We start from the raw sequence: 16,117 nt of genomic DNA, 5'->3' as shown, positions 1-16,117 counted from the left end.
AGGTGTTATTACAAGAGCCGACTGCTAATCAGCCAAGATTTTCCAACAACACAAAAGACAGGGGAATTCTTGAGTCATGTGTAGAGCTTGAATCTACAAATATGGGTTTAATACCTCAGACACGCTCTTTACAGCTTTAAATTCTTTAAATCCTTCCTAATAGATAGGTTGCAGTGAGAAAAGTTATCTGAAATTAATCTACGCAAGCCGAGACAGGCTCCTTCCTCTCCGCACTGGGTAGTGCTGCATCCCCAGCTGCCTCCTAGTACTGAAGGGGTTATAGAGTGGCCATTGGTCTTTGCTTGCATTATCGTATTAACACTTCTGAACGAAGACCTAATGTAAATCGCCAACTCGAAATCCCTGGCGCTACCGGCAGAAGCTGAACTATAACATTTTTTAAATGTCACACATGCGATAAGCATGAAGACCCACGCTGAACTAATGGGTTTGGTTACTTAAGATACGCTGAAAGCTAAATAACCATTAGTCTTAAATCTCATGAAAAGATCCTCATCTTTCATCTTACCTCTTCAGCGGGATAACAGACACAGGGGCTATTTAGATGTCATAAGAATACGTCTGTTGAAATCCGAAAAAAGAAATTGAAAGGGGGGAAAAAAAAAATCTGTCTTCATGTTGGCCGGTGTGTTTGTTATGTTCAAAGAATGCCAGGACGCAAGTGGTGACAGAGTGAGATCCAAGACTCGGGCACTCTGTGTGGCTGTAAGCTTGTGGAGACACAGAGGTTGAGATGAAGTGCTCTCTCTGTGTTCTCTCCAGCTATTTATTTTTGCGCGGCGTGGTGAAACAAGGAAATCTACAACAACGACAGACGTCTCCAAATGTTACAGTTTCCTTCCAAACCATTGTATATCTTTCGGCAGAATATTACATGCAATGTTAACATTTCAGATCTACATTTCAGTGTTTAAGGGATTGAAAGGCTTTATTCCATGTGTTCTGTTTAGAAATGGGATGATAGGATAGAAACAATGGCTACATGATCTCTCTTATGTAATTTTTTGGCTATGTACTAATGCAGTTTTCTACATATTCTTTAAACATTATGTTCGTATTTTAGACCTTTAATTGATCAAGAAGTTGTTTGTTTGTTTGTTTGTTTATTTATTTGCACTTACCAGTCCTGCAGTCAGGTGCTGATGGAGGGGTGTGTGGGCACTGGGGGTTATTCAGAGTTGTTAGCAAACCAAAAAAGCAATTTGGCAAAACCATGTGCACTGCAGGGGGGGCAGATATAACATGTGCAGAGAGAGTTAGATTTGGGTGGGTTATATTGTTTCTGTGCAGGGTAAATACTGACTGCTTTATTTTTACACTGCAATTTAGATTTTAGTTTGAACACATCCCACCCAAATCTAATTCTTTACACTCTGTTCCTGCAAGCGGGTGCTCATCCCAGTAGTGTATGGACACCGGGCTTGAGTCCGATTTGGGAATAAAGTAAGAAAAGCAAATAACTGGGCAAAAACCATGTTGCACTGAAGGTGGGGCAGGTATAACACGTGCAGAGAGATTTAGATGCGAGAGAGATGTTTCCAAGCTCAAATCTAAATTGCAGTGTAACAATAAAGCTGTCCAGCATTTGAGGGCTACATGCAAAAGCAGACAGTATTTACCCTGCATACGAAAAAGTATGTATTTGCACCCCATGCAGTGCAACATGGATTGTCCAGGTACACAGTAACTTGCCCTTTCTTTATTCCAATATCCCAATCCAGCCAAGTGTACACTGCTCTATTCCTGCAATCAGTTGCTGATGGAGGATTGTATGGACACTATACTCTACTCTGTTCCTGCAATCAGGTGCTGACGGGGTCATGTATGGACACTGTACCAGTGACGTGCGGTGGGCACGTCCCTGCACTGTACACTACTGTGTTCCTGCAGTCAGGTGCTGATGGAGGTGTGTATGGACACTGTACACTACTGTGTTCCTGCAATCAGGTGCTGATGGAGGCATGTATGGACACTATACGCTACTCTGTTCCTGCAGTCAGGTGCTGATAGAGGTGTGTATGGACACTGTACACTACTCTATTCCTGCAATCAGGTGCTGATGGAGGCATGTATGGACACTATACGCTACTCTGTTCCTGCAGTCAGGTGCTGATGGAGGCGTGTATGGACACTATACGCTACTCTGTTCCTGCAGTCAGGTGCTGATGGGGGCGTGTATGGACACTATATGCTACTCTGTTCCTGCAGTCAGGTGCTGATGGAGGTGTGTATGGACACTATACGCTACTCTGTTCCTGCAGTCAGGTGCTGATGGAGGTGTGTATGGACACTATATGCTACTCTGTTCCTGCAGTCAGGTGCTGATGGAGGTGTGTATGGACACTGTACACTACTCTGTTCCTGCAATCAGGTGCAGATGGAGGCGTGTATGGATACTATACACTACTCTGTTCCTGCAGTCAGGTGCTGATGGAGGTGTGTATGGACACTGTACACTACTCTGTTCCTGCAATCAGGTGCTGATGGAGGCGTGTACGGACACTATACGCTACTCTGTTCCTGCAGTCAAGTGCTGATGGAGGTGTGTATGGACACTATATGCTACTCTGTTCCTGCAGTCAGGTGCTGATGGAGGTGTGTATGGACACTATACGCTACTCTGTTCCTGCAGTCAGGTGCTGATGGGGGCGTGTATGGACACTATATGCTACTCTGTTCCTGCAGTCAGGTGCTGATGGAGGTGTGTATGGACACTATACGCTACTCTGTTCCTGCAGTCAGGTGCTGATGGAGGTGTGTATGGACACTATATGCTACTCTGTTCCTGCAGTCAGGTGCTGATGGAGGTGTGTATGGACACTGTACACTACTCTGTTCCTGCAATCAGGTGCAGATGGAGGCGTGTATGGACACTATACACTACTCTGTTCCTGCAGTCAGGTGCTGATGGAGGTGTGTATGGACACTGTACACTACTCTGTTCTTGCAATCAGGTGCTGATGGAGGCGTGTACGGACACTATACGCTACTCTGTTCCTGCAGTCAGGTGCTGATGGAGGTGTGTATGGACACTATATGCTACTCTGTTCCTGCAGTCAGGTGCTGATGGAGGTGTGTATGGACACTGTACACTACTCTGTTCCTGCAATCAGGTGCTGATGGAGGCGTATATGGACACTATACGCTACTCTGTTCATGCTTCCAGACTGCAAGCTATGTGTATGTAACAGAACGTTACAGTGCTACAATAAATATGCATGTGGAGATCTTTACGCTGGTAATAAATGTAACTTGATCCACTGACACATTGTCTCATTCAAGTAAAGTCTTTGCAATATCCATAGAATAGTGTGCGACTCTGAGGGCTGTATATTACTTTATAGAGGGAATAAAGAACAGGCATAAGGATTGGAAGCCTTTTTTATTTTATTTATTAATGGTTACTTATATAGTATCATTCACTTCAATCCCTGCCATAGTGGATTTTACAATCTACAGTATATCACCTGCCACATGGACTCCCCCCCAACACACACACACACACACACACACACACCGGGATTTCTTCTTCTTTTTTTTTGTGCAGAAGCCATTTAACCTACCAGTATGTTTCTGGATTGCCACAGGACACCCGTGCAGCACAAATGCTTACTGTTCACTATACATTTGAAGGCAGTTTTTTTTTTTTTTTAAACATATTGTGTTGCTCAGCGTAGAGTAACAATACTTAGGGAGTAGCTTCAGCAATCCACCCACTGAGACACAGGAGCACACCATCTCAGCATCTTCCAATAGCAGGCAGCTCACCTAATTAGCTAAAGATAACAGGTTGCCGTGTAAAGTGAGCTATGCTTGCACTTGGCATATGACACCCATCAAAGCCAAAAACCGTTCTTTGCAAGTGAGATCAGCTGGAATATGGTATCTGTAATGATGGCTGTAATCTAGGCAGCATGCTGCGGCCCCACAGATTACAAAGTGTCTGTCTAGATAAAACCCTACCAATCCAGATAGAAGAACATGTATTCTGCATGTAGGGAGGATTGCCTACTCAGTCATAGCCCATATTATCTAACAGGCATTCTGTACCTTGCATAACTACCGCATTATAAATGGCGTGTCTAAGCTATTTTGGAAGAGAACCTGTCTGAGCGCAGAAGTACTGTTGGCATGACTGCCTCTGCTTACACCTTGATGGCCAAGGAAGTGCTGATAAGGAGGCTGTTTATTTATTGGTACGGTTTGCCAGGAAAAAGACAGACCTGTAAGCATTCACTAATGATATAAAGTCTAAAGTTGTTAATTATAGGAGAAAGACAGCTGAAATTAAGGTTTCGTCTTAGCGGTCATCTAATTATTATATAGTCAATATACGTAATAATCAGAGGAAGTGGAACACTATTTCCCTTTTAGAGGTATAACAAAGAAACATAGAATTTGACAGCAGATAAGAACCACTTGTCCGATCTAGTCTGCCGCTATTTTAACCATATTGTTACCTCAAACCCTATTTGATCCTTATTTCTTTGTAAGGATGGCCTTATGTCCATCCCATGCATATTTAAATTGTTCTAGAACTCTGCATAGAACTCTGTGCAGGATTTGTCAGCTCGTTCCTTTGGTAACACCCATAATGGCTTGGCACTAGTAATTGAAACGCAATAAGGAGATGCTTTATACAGTATGTGCCATGTATGTTTTGTTGGAAGTACAGTCCCTGGGACCTAAATAACTCTGTGCCCTATTACTTGACATTGTCGTTCTATGATGTGTTTCCCATTCAGCTGCATCTTGTGTTCAATTGGAATGGTTTCTGGGGTTGGAGATTTTGCAGGCTGGCCAATCCAGCTATTACCATTTCCCCTGCATTGGGAATAGTTACCCTTGTAATAAAAGGGTTGCACCTCAGGACTCCTATAAACACTTTTCGTTACTGCTATGGATTATTAAAATTGTTATACATGTATGTAAATAAACTCCTGTACATGTATGTATGTATGTATGTATGTTCCTAAATTTTCAGATATTAGCCAAAACACAAAGACCAGAAAGCGGAGCTCAATGACATGTTTTGGTTATCTAAATATCTTTTAGTTAAGGTACAAAATACAGTAAACACGGTAAATCTTTAAAAATGTGTAAGTGTGTATTCCATAGTACCACCCACTGTACATTCCAATTTCCCCTGTTGCTTCTGATTGTTGGAGGAATCTGTTATATCCAAACGACATGAACAATTAAGCATAGCATCCGACTATTCCTCTCTTATGACCACATTCAGTTAACCGCGAAAAAAGCAATTTTCACGGTAAAAACTGATTTTACCGTGGTTTGCGAAATACATTATATTATTACCAGTTATTTATATAGCGCACACATATTCCGCAGCGCTGTACGGTGAATAATTGTCCATTCACATCAGTCCCTGCTCCAGTGGAGCTTACAATCTATATTCCCTATCACATGCACACACATTCATGCTAAGGTTAATTTTGTTGGGAGTCAATTAACCTACCAGTATATTTTTGGATTGTGGGAGGAAACCGGAGTACCCGGAGGAAACCCACGCAAGTACGGGGAGAATATACAAACTCCACACAGTTAGGGCCATGGTGGGAATTGAACCCATGACCTCAGAGCTGTGAGGCAGTAATGCTAACCTTTGCACCATATAATACAATATATATTCAATTGTTAGCGAAAACGGATTTGCAGTCATTTTACCGCAAATTTCAATTCATCACCTCTGAGCAGATGAAAAGTTGGGAAATCTCTCTTTCAAGTTAAAACTATCTTTATGTGGTTCAGAACCCCTAGGACACCCCCCTGAATGACTAATTAGGCACTTAGAAGTTTTTAATTGGCCAATAATGATGTCATTTTTGGGGTGAAAAAGTGCAAAATTATGGGAATTGGGGTACAAGGTGTGGGACAGGCATATTGTGGTGCTTTAGGAGTGGGACAAGTGTTTTTAGACTTGCAGGCGGGAGTAATCGATCTGTTTTCACTTCTTTCTTTTTTTTAAATAGTCCCCTAAAATGACACAAATATATACTTCTACCCATTTTTATGTTCCCCTGAATTAAATTTTAGCACTTACAGATGTGTCCTCTAAACAGCGCCATGCCGTGGCAGGACTCTGTAGCACCAAGCGTCTTTTTAAAAAAAAAATTCCTGCGAAAATGCGTCTTAGATGCAAGGTTATGTTATAGGACACACAAGCGGCATCTACTGATTAAAATGATACACGGCATGCCTATATTCTGTGTGTAATAACAGCTCTATCTGCATCCAAAATGCTACATTAGTGCTTTCCATGAAAACACTGTAGCATAGCATTTTGTATGCAAATACAGTCACACACAGAATATAGGCATGCTGCATGTCAGTTTAATTAGCAAAAGCTGCTTGTGTGTTCCATTACATTACTTTCTGCAGCGGGGTACATTGGGTTCCACAGGGAATAACATTGGTGGATGTAGAGTAGGATCTTGATCCGAGGCACCAACAGGCTAAAAGCTTTGACTGTTCCCAGGATGCCTAGCGCCGCCTCCTCTATAACCCTACCTCCGTGCACAGGAGCTCAGTTTTGTAGTTGGCGCCATGCAGTGCAGGCAGACAACAGGCAGGGCTGCTCCAAGTAGCCCTTAGAAGAGCTTTTTAAGTGAAATTTGAAGACTTCAAGGGCTGCAGCAGAGACACTGTGAGTGTTAGATGTCAGTCAGATATCTCCTGCTGCAGCTCCATCACCTCCCCCAGTGGCGCTGTATACTCCCGTGCCCTGGTTGCCGGGTACTTACAGCGGAGGCTCCGGTTTCCACATACAGGCACACACACCACAGTAGTCTCCAGGATCGCGTGGCCGCACTCAGGGAGGAGGTAAGAGCGTCCCCCAGGTGGGACCCGCAGAAATCGCGTTTCAGCGCGGCCAGTGGGAGGCGGGCCGCGCGCGCTGGCGTGGACAATGTGGCAGTACAGGGACCCCACTAGACCACCAGGGCAAGGGCACAGGTCGGTTTTGGAAAAGTACCCGGTGGTGAAGTCCAGCAAGGGGATAAGGCTTTGACCTGTAGCCCCTCCCCCAGCCCCTGGGCGCCATTTGGAGTAAATGTTCCCGTCCTAGAGCTGCATCTCTCTCTCTCTCCCTCACTCACTCCCTTGTCAGCGTTTGGGCGCCATTTTCACATGCTGAGCTGATACTGGGACTGCTTGGGCAAATCCTCCTCTGTAAAGCCGCCTGCATGTCAGCGCTGTGCACTTTACAGGACACTTAGGTATTCTACATGTCTGTTGACAGTGTTAGTTAAGAAACAGTGCATTTAGTCAGGGTTATGTAGTACAAGTACCCTGTGATATACAGCCATTATTTACTGTGCATTGATATATCTATTGATTGTATAGCTGTACTTAGTACTACTCTGTATTGCTAGTCCAGTACAGTTTTATTGCATGTCATAATTTCTGCATTGTACATGTGACTGTGTGTGTGTGCATATATAGCTGCTGCATGACTTCCATTCCGTGTATGTCACTCAGATTACTATCCCAATATTCTGTACCCTGAGGGGGCTAAGTGCGTCAGGGCTATTATTTAATATAGGAGTTTCACAGGATATACTTGTTGAGTATTTTTCTCTGTGTTTTCAGTCACCATATACCTCTTGAATTCTCTGTTTGTGCTAATACACTGCACAGGGGGTTCTTGACAAGGTATTAGACTGCTGATATTGTACTCTGTTGCCCGTGATTTGAGCTTACAGGTATGTCAGCTACAAGGATCGACGGAGCTGTGGCTGATCCCACATTGTGTGGTGGTGATGCTGCAAAATCGTCAGAGGAAAACATAGCAGCAGAGGGTTCAGGTTCTGGGGGTTCCCTACCCCCCAGTGGGACTTTAGCAACGGGGGTGCATAATGACCCACCTTGGGCTACTTTCCCCACACTACTAAGTACGCTGGTAACTAGACTTACGCCCCCTATGGGACCTCACGTGCCAGTACAACCGCATATTGTCCCGTTGGTTAATCCGCCGTGGACAGATCACCTGTCCACTCAGTTACAGCAATTGAACCACTCGTTGACAAAACAGAAATCTAACTCTCGCCCACCTAAGACCAAGTGGTCCTCTAAGCGGGCTATTACTTCCTCACAATCCACCCACGTTCCAGACACCTCGTCTGATGAGGATGGCGTGTATACTGATCCCACAGATACTGATCCAGATACTTCTGATGGGGAATCTGTCTCACAGGTGGATGTTCCTGACTTACTGGAGGCTATCAGACTAATTCTTCAAATTACTGATGACCCAGAGCTTGATGCTACCTCTAAGAAACCGGACAGATTTAAACGTCAGAAGCTTGTTAAACAAGTTTTTGCCTTTCTCTGACTATTTAGTTGACATACGTCAGGAATCCTGGGAAAATCCGGGAAAGAAATTCACAACTCACAAGAAAATGCTGGCTCGGTATAGAAACATAGAATTTGACGGCAGATAAGAACCACTTGGCCCATCTAGTCTGCCCCTTTTTTTTTTTATCCTTTAGGTAATCGCAACCCTTTTTGAACCTTAATTCTTTGTAAGGATATTCATATGCCTATCCCAAGAATGTTTAAATCCCCTCGCTGCGGAGCTAAGTAAAAATTGGGAAACACCCCTGCCTGTGGATTCGCAAGTGGCGCGGCTGGTGGTTTCCTCAGCTCTACCTGTAACTACCGTCACTTCTCCGACGGATAAGCACGTGGAGGGTTGCTTAAAGGCAATTTACATCCTAGCAGGAGCTGTGCATCGGCCCACTATTGCAGCTACTTGGGCTGCAGAAGCTATTGAAGCGTAGGCTCAGGAGGTGGAAGCGGAACTGCCGTCCAACTTTTCTGATAATGCTACACAATGTCTTTTGTATATTGTTACAGCATCTCATTACATTAAGGAGGTGGGTTCTGAAACCGATATTCTGGTGGCCAAGGCTTCTACTACGTCCATTTTGGCTCGCCGGATTCTATGGTTACGGTCCTGGTCTGTGGATCTGGATTCTAAGAAAACCCTGGAGGTTGGAGAGGACCTCAACAAAATAGTGGCTGACTTAGCTTCTGCTAAAACAGTGTGTCTACCTAGTACTGCTCCTTCGGTGCCGAAGGTTAAGAGTACTTTCTTTCGCTCCTTTCGTCCTTCAGGTAAAGCAAAAGGTCAGCCATACCCGAAACAGGCTTGCACTTCCAAAACCACAAAACCTAAACGTGCCTGGGCTGCCCGTCAGCCAGCTTCCAAAACTGACAAGCCTGCTGCATGACGGGGCGGGCCTCTCTCTGGGGGATCCCAGGGTGGGAGGCCGACTTCTAGGGTTTACCCAGGAATGGTTGAAGACCACTTCCGACGCCTGGGTACGGAAAGTCGTCACTCGAGGTTACGCCATATCCTTCAAGAATCGTCCCCCTCATCGATTTTGCCTGACAGACGTCCCTTCGGATCAGGTGAAGGCAAAAACTCTTCATTCGGTGGTACAGTCCCTCCTGGACACAAGAGTGGTAGTACAGGTGCCTTTGGCTCAAAGAGGCAAGGGGTACTATTCACCGCTGTTCCTAGTCCCGAAACCGAATGGGTCCTCTCGGCCCATTCTCAACCTCAAGTCCTTGAACAAATCTGTGAGAGTCTCCAAGTTTCGTATGGAAGCTCTTCGCTCTATTGTTCTGGCCTTGGAGCCCTGGGACTATATGGTCTCCCTGGACATACAGGATGCTTACCTGCATATTCCTATTGCAATGTCGCGTCAGCAGTACCTGAGGTTTGCTGTGGGCAACCTCCATTATCAATTTCGGGCTTTGCTTTTTGGTTTGACCACAGCTCCGCGAGTCTTCACGAAGGTCATGGCGGTAATGACGGCTGTACTCCGCCGTCAAGGGGTCAGGATCCTCCCGTAACTGGACGACTTGTTGATCCTGGCAAATTCCCCAGAAATTCTCCTTCGTCATCTGAATTTGACGCTCCAGTTTCTGCAAGCCCACGGGTGGATCATCAACTGGAAGAAATCTTCCCTGGTCCCTGCTCAGAGCATGGTGCACCTGGGGGCGTTGTTGGACACTCACAACCAGCGGTTGTTCTTGTCTCAGGAGAAGGTCCTGAAACTTCAGGACAGGATTCAATGTTACCTATCTCGTCTGCAAGTGTCGATACACTCGGCAATGCAAGTGCTAGATCTCATGATGTCGGCTTTCGACATGGTGGAGTACGCTCAATTCCATTCCCGCCCTCTGCGGAAACTGATTCTTGCCAAGTGGGACGGCCTGCCTCACCGGATCAGGTCTCACATGATCTCCTTATCTCCGGAGGTCCGTCTGTCACTGAGTTGGTGGTTGAAGGACCAACGTTTGAGCAGGGGTCGTCCCTTCTGGATCTCCAACTGCGTCCTTCTGACGACGGATGCCAGTCTGAGAGGTTGGGGCGTGGTGTTGGAGCAACACTCCCTTTATGGTGGGTGGATCAGGGAGGAGTCTCTCCTCCCAACAAACATTCTGGAACTGCAGGCAGTGTTCAATGCACTGAACTTGGCACAGCATTTAATACAGAACAGGCCTGTTCAAGTACAGTCGGACAACGCCACCACAATGGCGTACATAAATCATCAAGGCGGCTCTCGAAGCTGCATGGCAATGAGAAAAGTATCAAGGAGTTTTCAGTGGGCGGAACGCCATCTACCGGCCATATAGGCAGTGTTCATTCTGGGGGTCCTAAACTGGGAAGCGGACTTCCTCAGTTGTCCTGACGTACACGCCGGAGAGTGGAGCCTCCATCCAGAAGTATTTAAACTCCTAGTGGACAAGTGGGGCCTCCCAGATGTGGGCCTGATGGCGTCTCGACACAATTACAAAGTTCCGGTCTTCGGATCAAGAACAAGGGATCCTTAAGCAGAGTTAGTGGATGCATTGGCAATTCCATAGAACTTTCGGCTGCCCTACATGTTCCCTCCAGTGTCACTCCTGCCCAGGGTACTGCGGAAGTTCAAACAAGAAGGAGGAATACTACTTCTAGTTGTTCCTGCATGGCCCAGACAGCACTGGTTCCCAGACCTGCAGGGTCTATCGATAGAGCGTCCTCTTCTACTTCCTCAACGCCCAGAGCTCATCGTTCAGGGCCCTTGTGTCTACCCGGGCCTGGCCAGGCTGGCTTTGACGGCGTGGCTCTTGAAGCTTCACTCCTGAGGGCCAAAGGATTCTCTGAGGCGGTTATTCAAACTATGCTGAAGGCCCGCAAACCGGCTTTTGCATGGATTTATTATAGGGTCTGGGATTCTTACTTCACCTGGTGTGCTGCTAAGAATTACAATGCTTACGAGTTTAGTACTTCCAGACTTCTGTTTTTTTTGCAACAAAGCCTGTATTTAGGACTTTGTCTGGCCTCCCTCAAGGTTCACAATTCTGCCTTGTCGGTGTGGTTTCAGAGAAAAATTGCGTCTATACCTGATGTTCATACATTCGCCCAGGGCGTACTGCGGATTCAGCCTCCCTAAGTCCCTCTTGTGGCTCCATGGGATCTGTCTGTTGTCTTGAATGCCCTGCAAGAGTCTCCATTTGAACCACTTGAGTCTATGGACCTTAAATGGCTCACAGCTAAGGTCTTGTTTCTGCTGGCTATTGCCTCTGCTAGAAGGCTATCGGACTTAGGCACGTTGTCCTGTCGTCCACCCTTTTTAATATTTAACCATGACCGTGCAGTTCTTAGAACTCGCCCTGGTTATTTACCTAGTGGACAAGTGGGGCCTCCCAGATGTGGACCTGATGGCGTCTCGACACAATCACAAGGTTCCGGTCTTTGGAGCAAGAACAAGGGATCCTCAAGCAGCGTTCGTGGGTGCACTGGCAATTACATGGTACTTTCGGCTGCCCTACGTGTTCCTTCCAGTGTCACTTCTGCCCAGAGTAATAAGGAAGTTCAAGCAAGAAGGAGGACTACTTCTTCTGATTGGCCCAGCGTGGCCCAAACGGCATTGGTTCTCAGACCTTCAGGGTCTCTCGATAGTGTCCCCTTCTACTTCCGTAGCTCCCAGATCTCCTCGTTCAGGGGCCTTGTGTATATCAGGATTTGGCCCGGTTGGCTCTGACAGTGTGGCTCTTGAAGTTTTGGTCCTGAGGGCCAAAGGTTTTTCTGAGGCAGTCATTCAAACTATGTTGAAGGCCCGGAAACCGGCTTCTGGCCGGATTTATCATAGGGTCTAGAATTCTTACTTTGCTTGGTGCGTATCTAACAATGATGACGCTTTCAAGTTTAGTATGGCCAAACATTTGGCCTTTCGGCAACAGGGCCTGGACTTGGGCCTTCGTCTGGCCTCCATCAAGGTTCATATTTCTGCCTTGTCAGTTTGGTTTCAGAGAAAATTGCGACTCTACCTGATCATACATTCACTCAGGGTGTGTTACGGATTCAACCTCCTTACGTCTCGCCTGTGGCTCCTTGCGATTTGTCGGTGGTTCTGGAGGCATTACAAGGGTCTCCATTTGAGCCTCTTGAATCAGCAGACCTTAAATGGCTTTCTCTTAAGGTATTGTTTCTACTGGCTATTGCCTCTGCTAGATGGGTGTCGGATTTGGGTGCCTTGTCTTGTCTGTCCCCCTATCTGATTTTTCACCGTGACCGGGTGGTTCTTAGGACACGTCCCGGGTACCTACCTAAGGTGGTGTCTTCTTTCCACCTTAATCAGGAGATTGTGGTTCCGGCCTTTGTCTCTCCTGAATTGTCTTCCAGAGAGCAGTCTTTTAATGTGATATGGGCTCTCCGTATCTATGTAAAGAGGACGGCTCCCATTAGGAAGTCCGATTCTCTCGTTGTACTGTTTGGTTTTCACAAACGTGGCTGGCCTGCTCACAAGCAGACCCTGGCTAGATGGATTATAATGGTGATTGCACATGCTTATGTACAGGCTGGTCGTCCAGTTCCTGCTACTATCAAGGCCCATTCTACTCTGTTTCTTGGGCGGCCCACCGTGGTGCGACCCTTGAACAATTGTGCAAGGCGGCTACGTGGTCCTCAGTGAAAACGTTCATAAGGTTCTATGCCTTCGATACATCCGCCTCCCAGGATGCTTCCTTTGGACGCCGGGTTCTTGTACCTTCTACAGTGCGTCCCCTCCTTGAGGAACTGCTTTAGGACATCCCCGATGTTATTCCCTGTGGAACCCAGTGTACCCCGCTGCAGAAAACGAGATTTATGGTAAGAACTTACCGTTGTTAAATCTCTTTCTGCGAGGTACACTGGGTTCCACAGGGCGCCCACCCTGACGCCTTTAGCTTCTTTGGGTTTGTATGGCATTAGCCGCTGACACCTTCTCCTGTCGTGAGAATGTGGTGTATGTGGCTACTAACGGTTGTCGTCTTTTACCTGCTACTGCATTGGACTGGTTAACAAAAACTGAGCTCCTGTGCACGGTGGCGGGGTTATAGAGATGGCTGCTCTAGGCATCCTGGGAACAGTCAAATCTTTTAGCCTGTTGGTGCCTCGGATCAAGATCCTACTCTACACCCACGATGTTGTTCCATGTGGAACCCAGTGTACCTAGCAGAAAGAGATTTAACAACGATAAGTTCTTACCATAAATCTCATTTTGCGTCTAAGACGCATTTTCACGAGGAAAAATGCAAAAAAGGTGCCCGGTGCTACAGTGGCACATGGCACTCACGCGTTATTTGTAACGCGACTTGTAGCACACAGAGTAAAGATGTAAAAAGAAACATCTGTATTTTGCTATAAAAAAAAAAAAGGTTTCTATCTTTGTTTTTTCACTTATTTTTCAAAATGCATATAACAGCCAATTGTCCCAATTTAAGTATTGGAAATACTTTTATTATAACCAATTATAACCAATAATGCACTTTTGTACCGTTATCCAAGTTTTTTTTTAAGGGGTACAGGCAGATTTACCCATTTTTCACTTTCGGCAACAATTTTTGCAGTAATTCCGTTTTTGCAAATTTGTTATTGAATAGATACATTGCAGGAGCGTACATACCCACAAAAAGACAAGTTTTCACTGCAAAAAAGCATAGAAAGCGGCAATCGTGGTAAATTACTGCAATTTCGTGGCTAATTGAATTCGGTCCTTATACTTTACAGTCTCTGTGTTTAGATTGGTATGGATTTACTCCCTTTTTTGGCTACCAAAATTGGCTTTCTTTCTGATTGATGCCTGTGTCCGTTCTGCTCATTTATTCTCATGGTTATTTATAATTATGAACACCATGCAGATTTTTTTTCTGTGACATATTGGGAGACACTTTTGGTGATATTGCACTACTTGAGTAGGAGGTTGGTTAAAACTCAGTCGGCAGCCCCATAAATAGGTAGTTCCAATGGTTGTCGAGATTCCTGCGTTGATATTTTGGTTACCGGAATCCCGACACCTGGCATATTCACCACATCCCATAGATATGTTTGCTATGGTGCAATTTGGTTTGACAGTCCTTAAACTAAAGCTAGAACATCTGTAGGTGCAAAGCGTTGGTCTTGGTCCACTGTGCGCAGAGTCACCTCTCCCATATGCCGTTAAAATTTGGCTAACCACTCTATATAAGCAGCACCAAAAAAGTATAGAACGAAGTAAAGGGAAAGGGGGGGAAAAAAAGGAGAAAGCACAAAAGTACATAATTAAATATGAAATTATATAGGTGTAGTCACAATGTCCATGGTGATTGATCTACGCAACATAAACCTCAATTAAATTGTACAGAGCTAGGAAATGAAATGTGTAAAATAGGAAAATAATAAGGTGGGCAACAAAGTGACAGGATGTTATGTAATGTATAAGTGTATCCAATGTATTGTATGTATGTATGTATGTATGTATTGTATGTAGTATGTCTGTTTTATGTATGTCATGGGATTTTAAATGTCTTCTTTTTGTATGCATTGAAAAACAAGTAAATAAAATTCAAATTGAAAATAAAAAAATAAAAATTGGCTAACCACAACAATGTACTTGGAGAGGGAAGGGAGTTGCATGCGGTTATTTTTAGTGTATTTACTTGACTCTATAGCTCGGTAAACTGTACTTTAATGTATGTGTCTAAATACTGTTATTTCAGAAAATCAGCGTTTTAGCCCTAATCAGTGTAAAACGAATGCTGTTTTGCAGGAGGCCTCGTCAGACAGCGCCGATATCAACACCACATTGTTAGTACATTTCTTTGGGCGAGGAGGACAGGACAAGCTGCAATATGCTCATTTCTACAGGTATTTCATCTTCATGACTGTACGCGGCTACCATCACAGGGGCTAATTGTGATGCATTGCTTTTATCAGCGTTAACCATTGTACATTAGAGAGAGTGTAAGTTTTAATCAGAGAACAAAGGTTAATGGAGGAAAGGTTAATTTAATCTTTACTACAGCACTTGCATAGTTGCTTTTCCTGCTTGCAACATACCACTGTGATAACTTACATTTGCAGACTGTTTTACCTTTTAAATAAAATAAATATGATTTCCGTGTGTAGTACATCACTTTGAATAGGTGCTTGTATTAGAGAACAAGTTCTCTAGTAAGAAACATACCCTTGTCTTAGACATTGTTTATCCTTGCGCTGTGAACATATCCATGTGTTTTGATGTCCATTATAAGTTACCTTAAGTTCTTTGGTTAAAAGCATTATATAAATACAATTATTATTATTATTATTATTATTACTATTATTATTATTATTATATCCTTTTGGTTTTCATCATATTGTTTCACTATGCTGCCTTCCTGTATGTTTTATGCATGACTATAGTCGCTTTCCAGACACTTGTCATTGTATTATTAAATACCAACCCCTTGTCCAGTTTGGAGAAGCGCGAGGTTTCCCTGTTCTGAACCCCCACTGGTTCCGCCAGTTCACTACTGCAGGTAACTGTTATTTCTCCAGGTCTCAACACTGTGGAGAACTTTAAATTACACGTTGCAAATGTGGTGTTGGGACAGCATGTTCTTCTACGGTCAGGGTCATAAGTGATTACAGACAATGTAATAGGTCCTGATTTGTCAAAAATTTTTTTTTTTTTACTTTGACTGTTCTGTTGGTTTGCAGCCTGTTTTAAAGTGGTGATTTTCTTAAAGGCAAAACCAAGTTTATAAGTGGCTTGTAAACCTGAAGTTATAAATCCCTGTGATA

The 16,117-nt window shown here is 44.6% G+C and overlaps 1 protein-coding gene across 2 annotated transcripts in view; it reads left to right on the top strand.

Annotated features, from left to right (window-relative positions):
- The window catches only part of MICU2 (mitochondrial calcium uptake 2), a 535,492-nt gene that overhangs the window by 494,909 nt on the left and 24,466 nt on the right, over positions 1-16,117 (top strand). For both annotated transcript variants that reach the window (XM_063951667.1, XM_063951666.1), the window contains one exon: positions 15,102-15,199. In XM_063951667.1, coding sequence (XP_063807737.1) covers positions 15,102-15,199 — 98 coding nt within the window. The remainder of the gene's footprint in view (positions 1-15,101; positions 15,200-16,117) is intronic.

The sequence above is a fragment of the Pseudophryne corroboree genome, chromosome 2, assembly GCF_028390025.1.
Source record: "Pseudophryne corroboree isolate aPseCor3 chromosome 2, aPseCor3.hap2, whole genome shotgun sequence".
In the NCBI taxonomy this organism is placed as follows: domain Eukaryota; kingdom Metazoa; phylum Chordata; class Amphibia; order Anura; family Myobatrachidae; genus Pseudophryne; species Pseudophryne corroboree.
The sequence above is the reverse complement of the archived record's forward strand: the minus strand, read 5'-3'. Positions and strand labels throughout refer to the sequence as shown.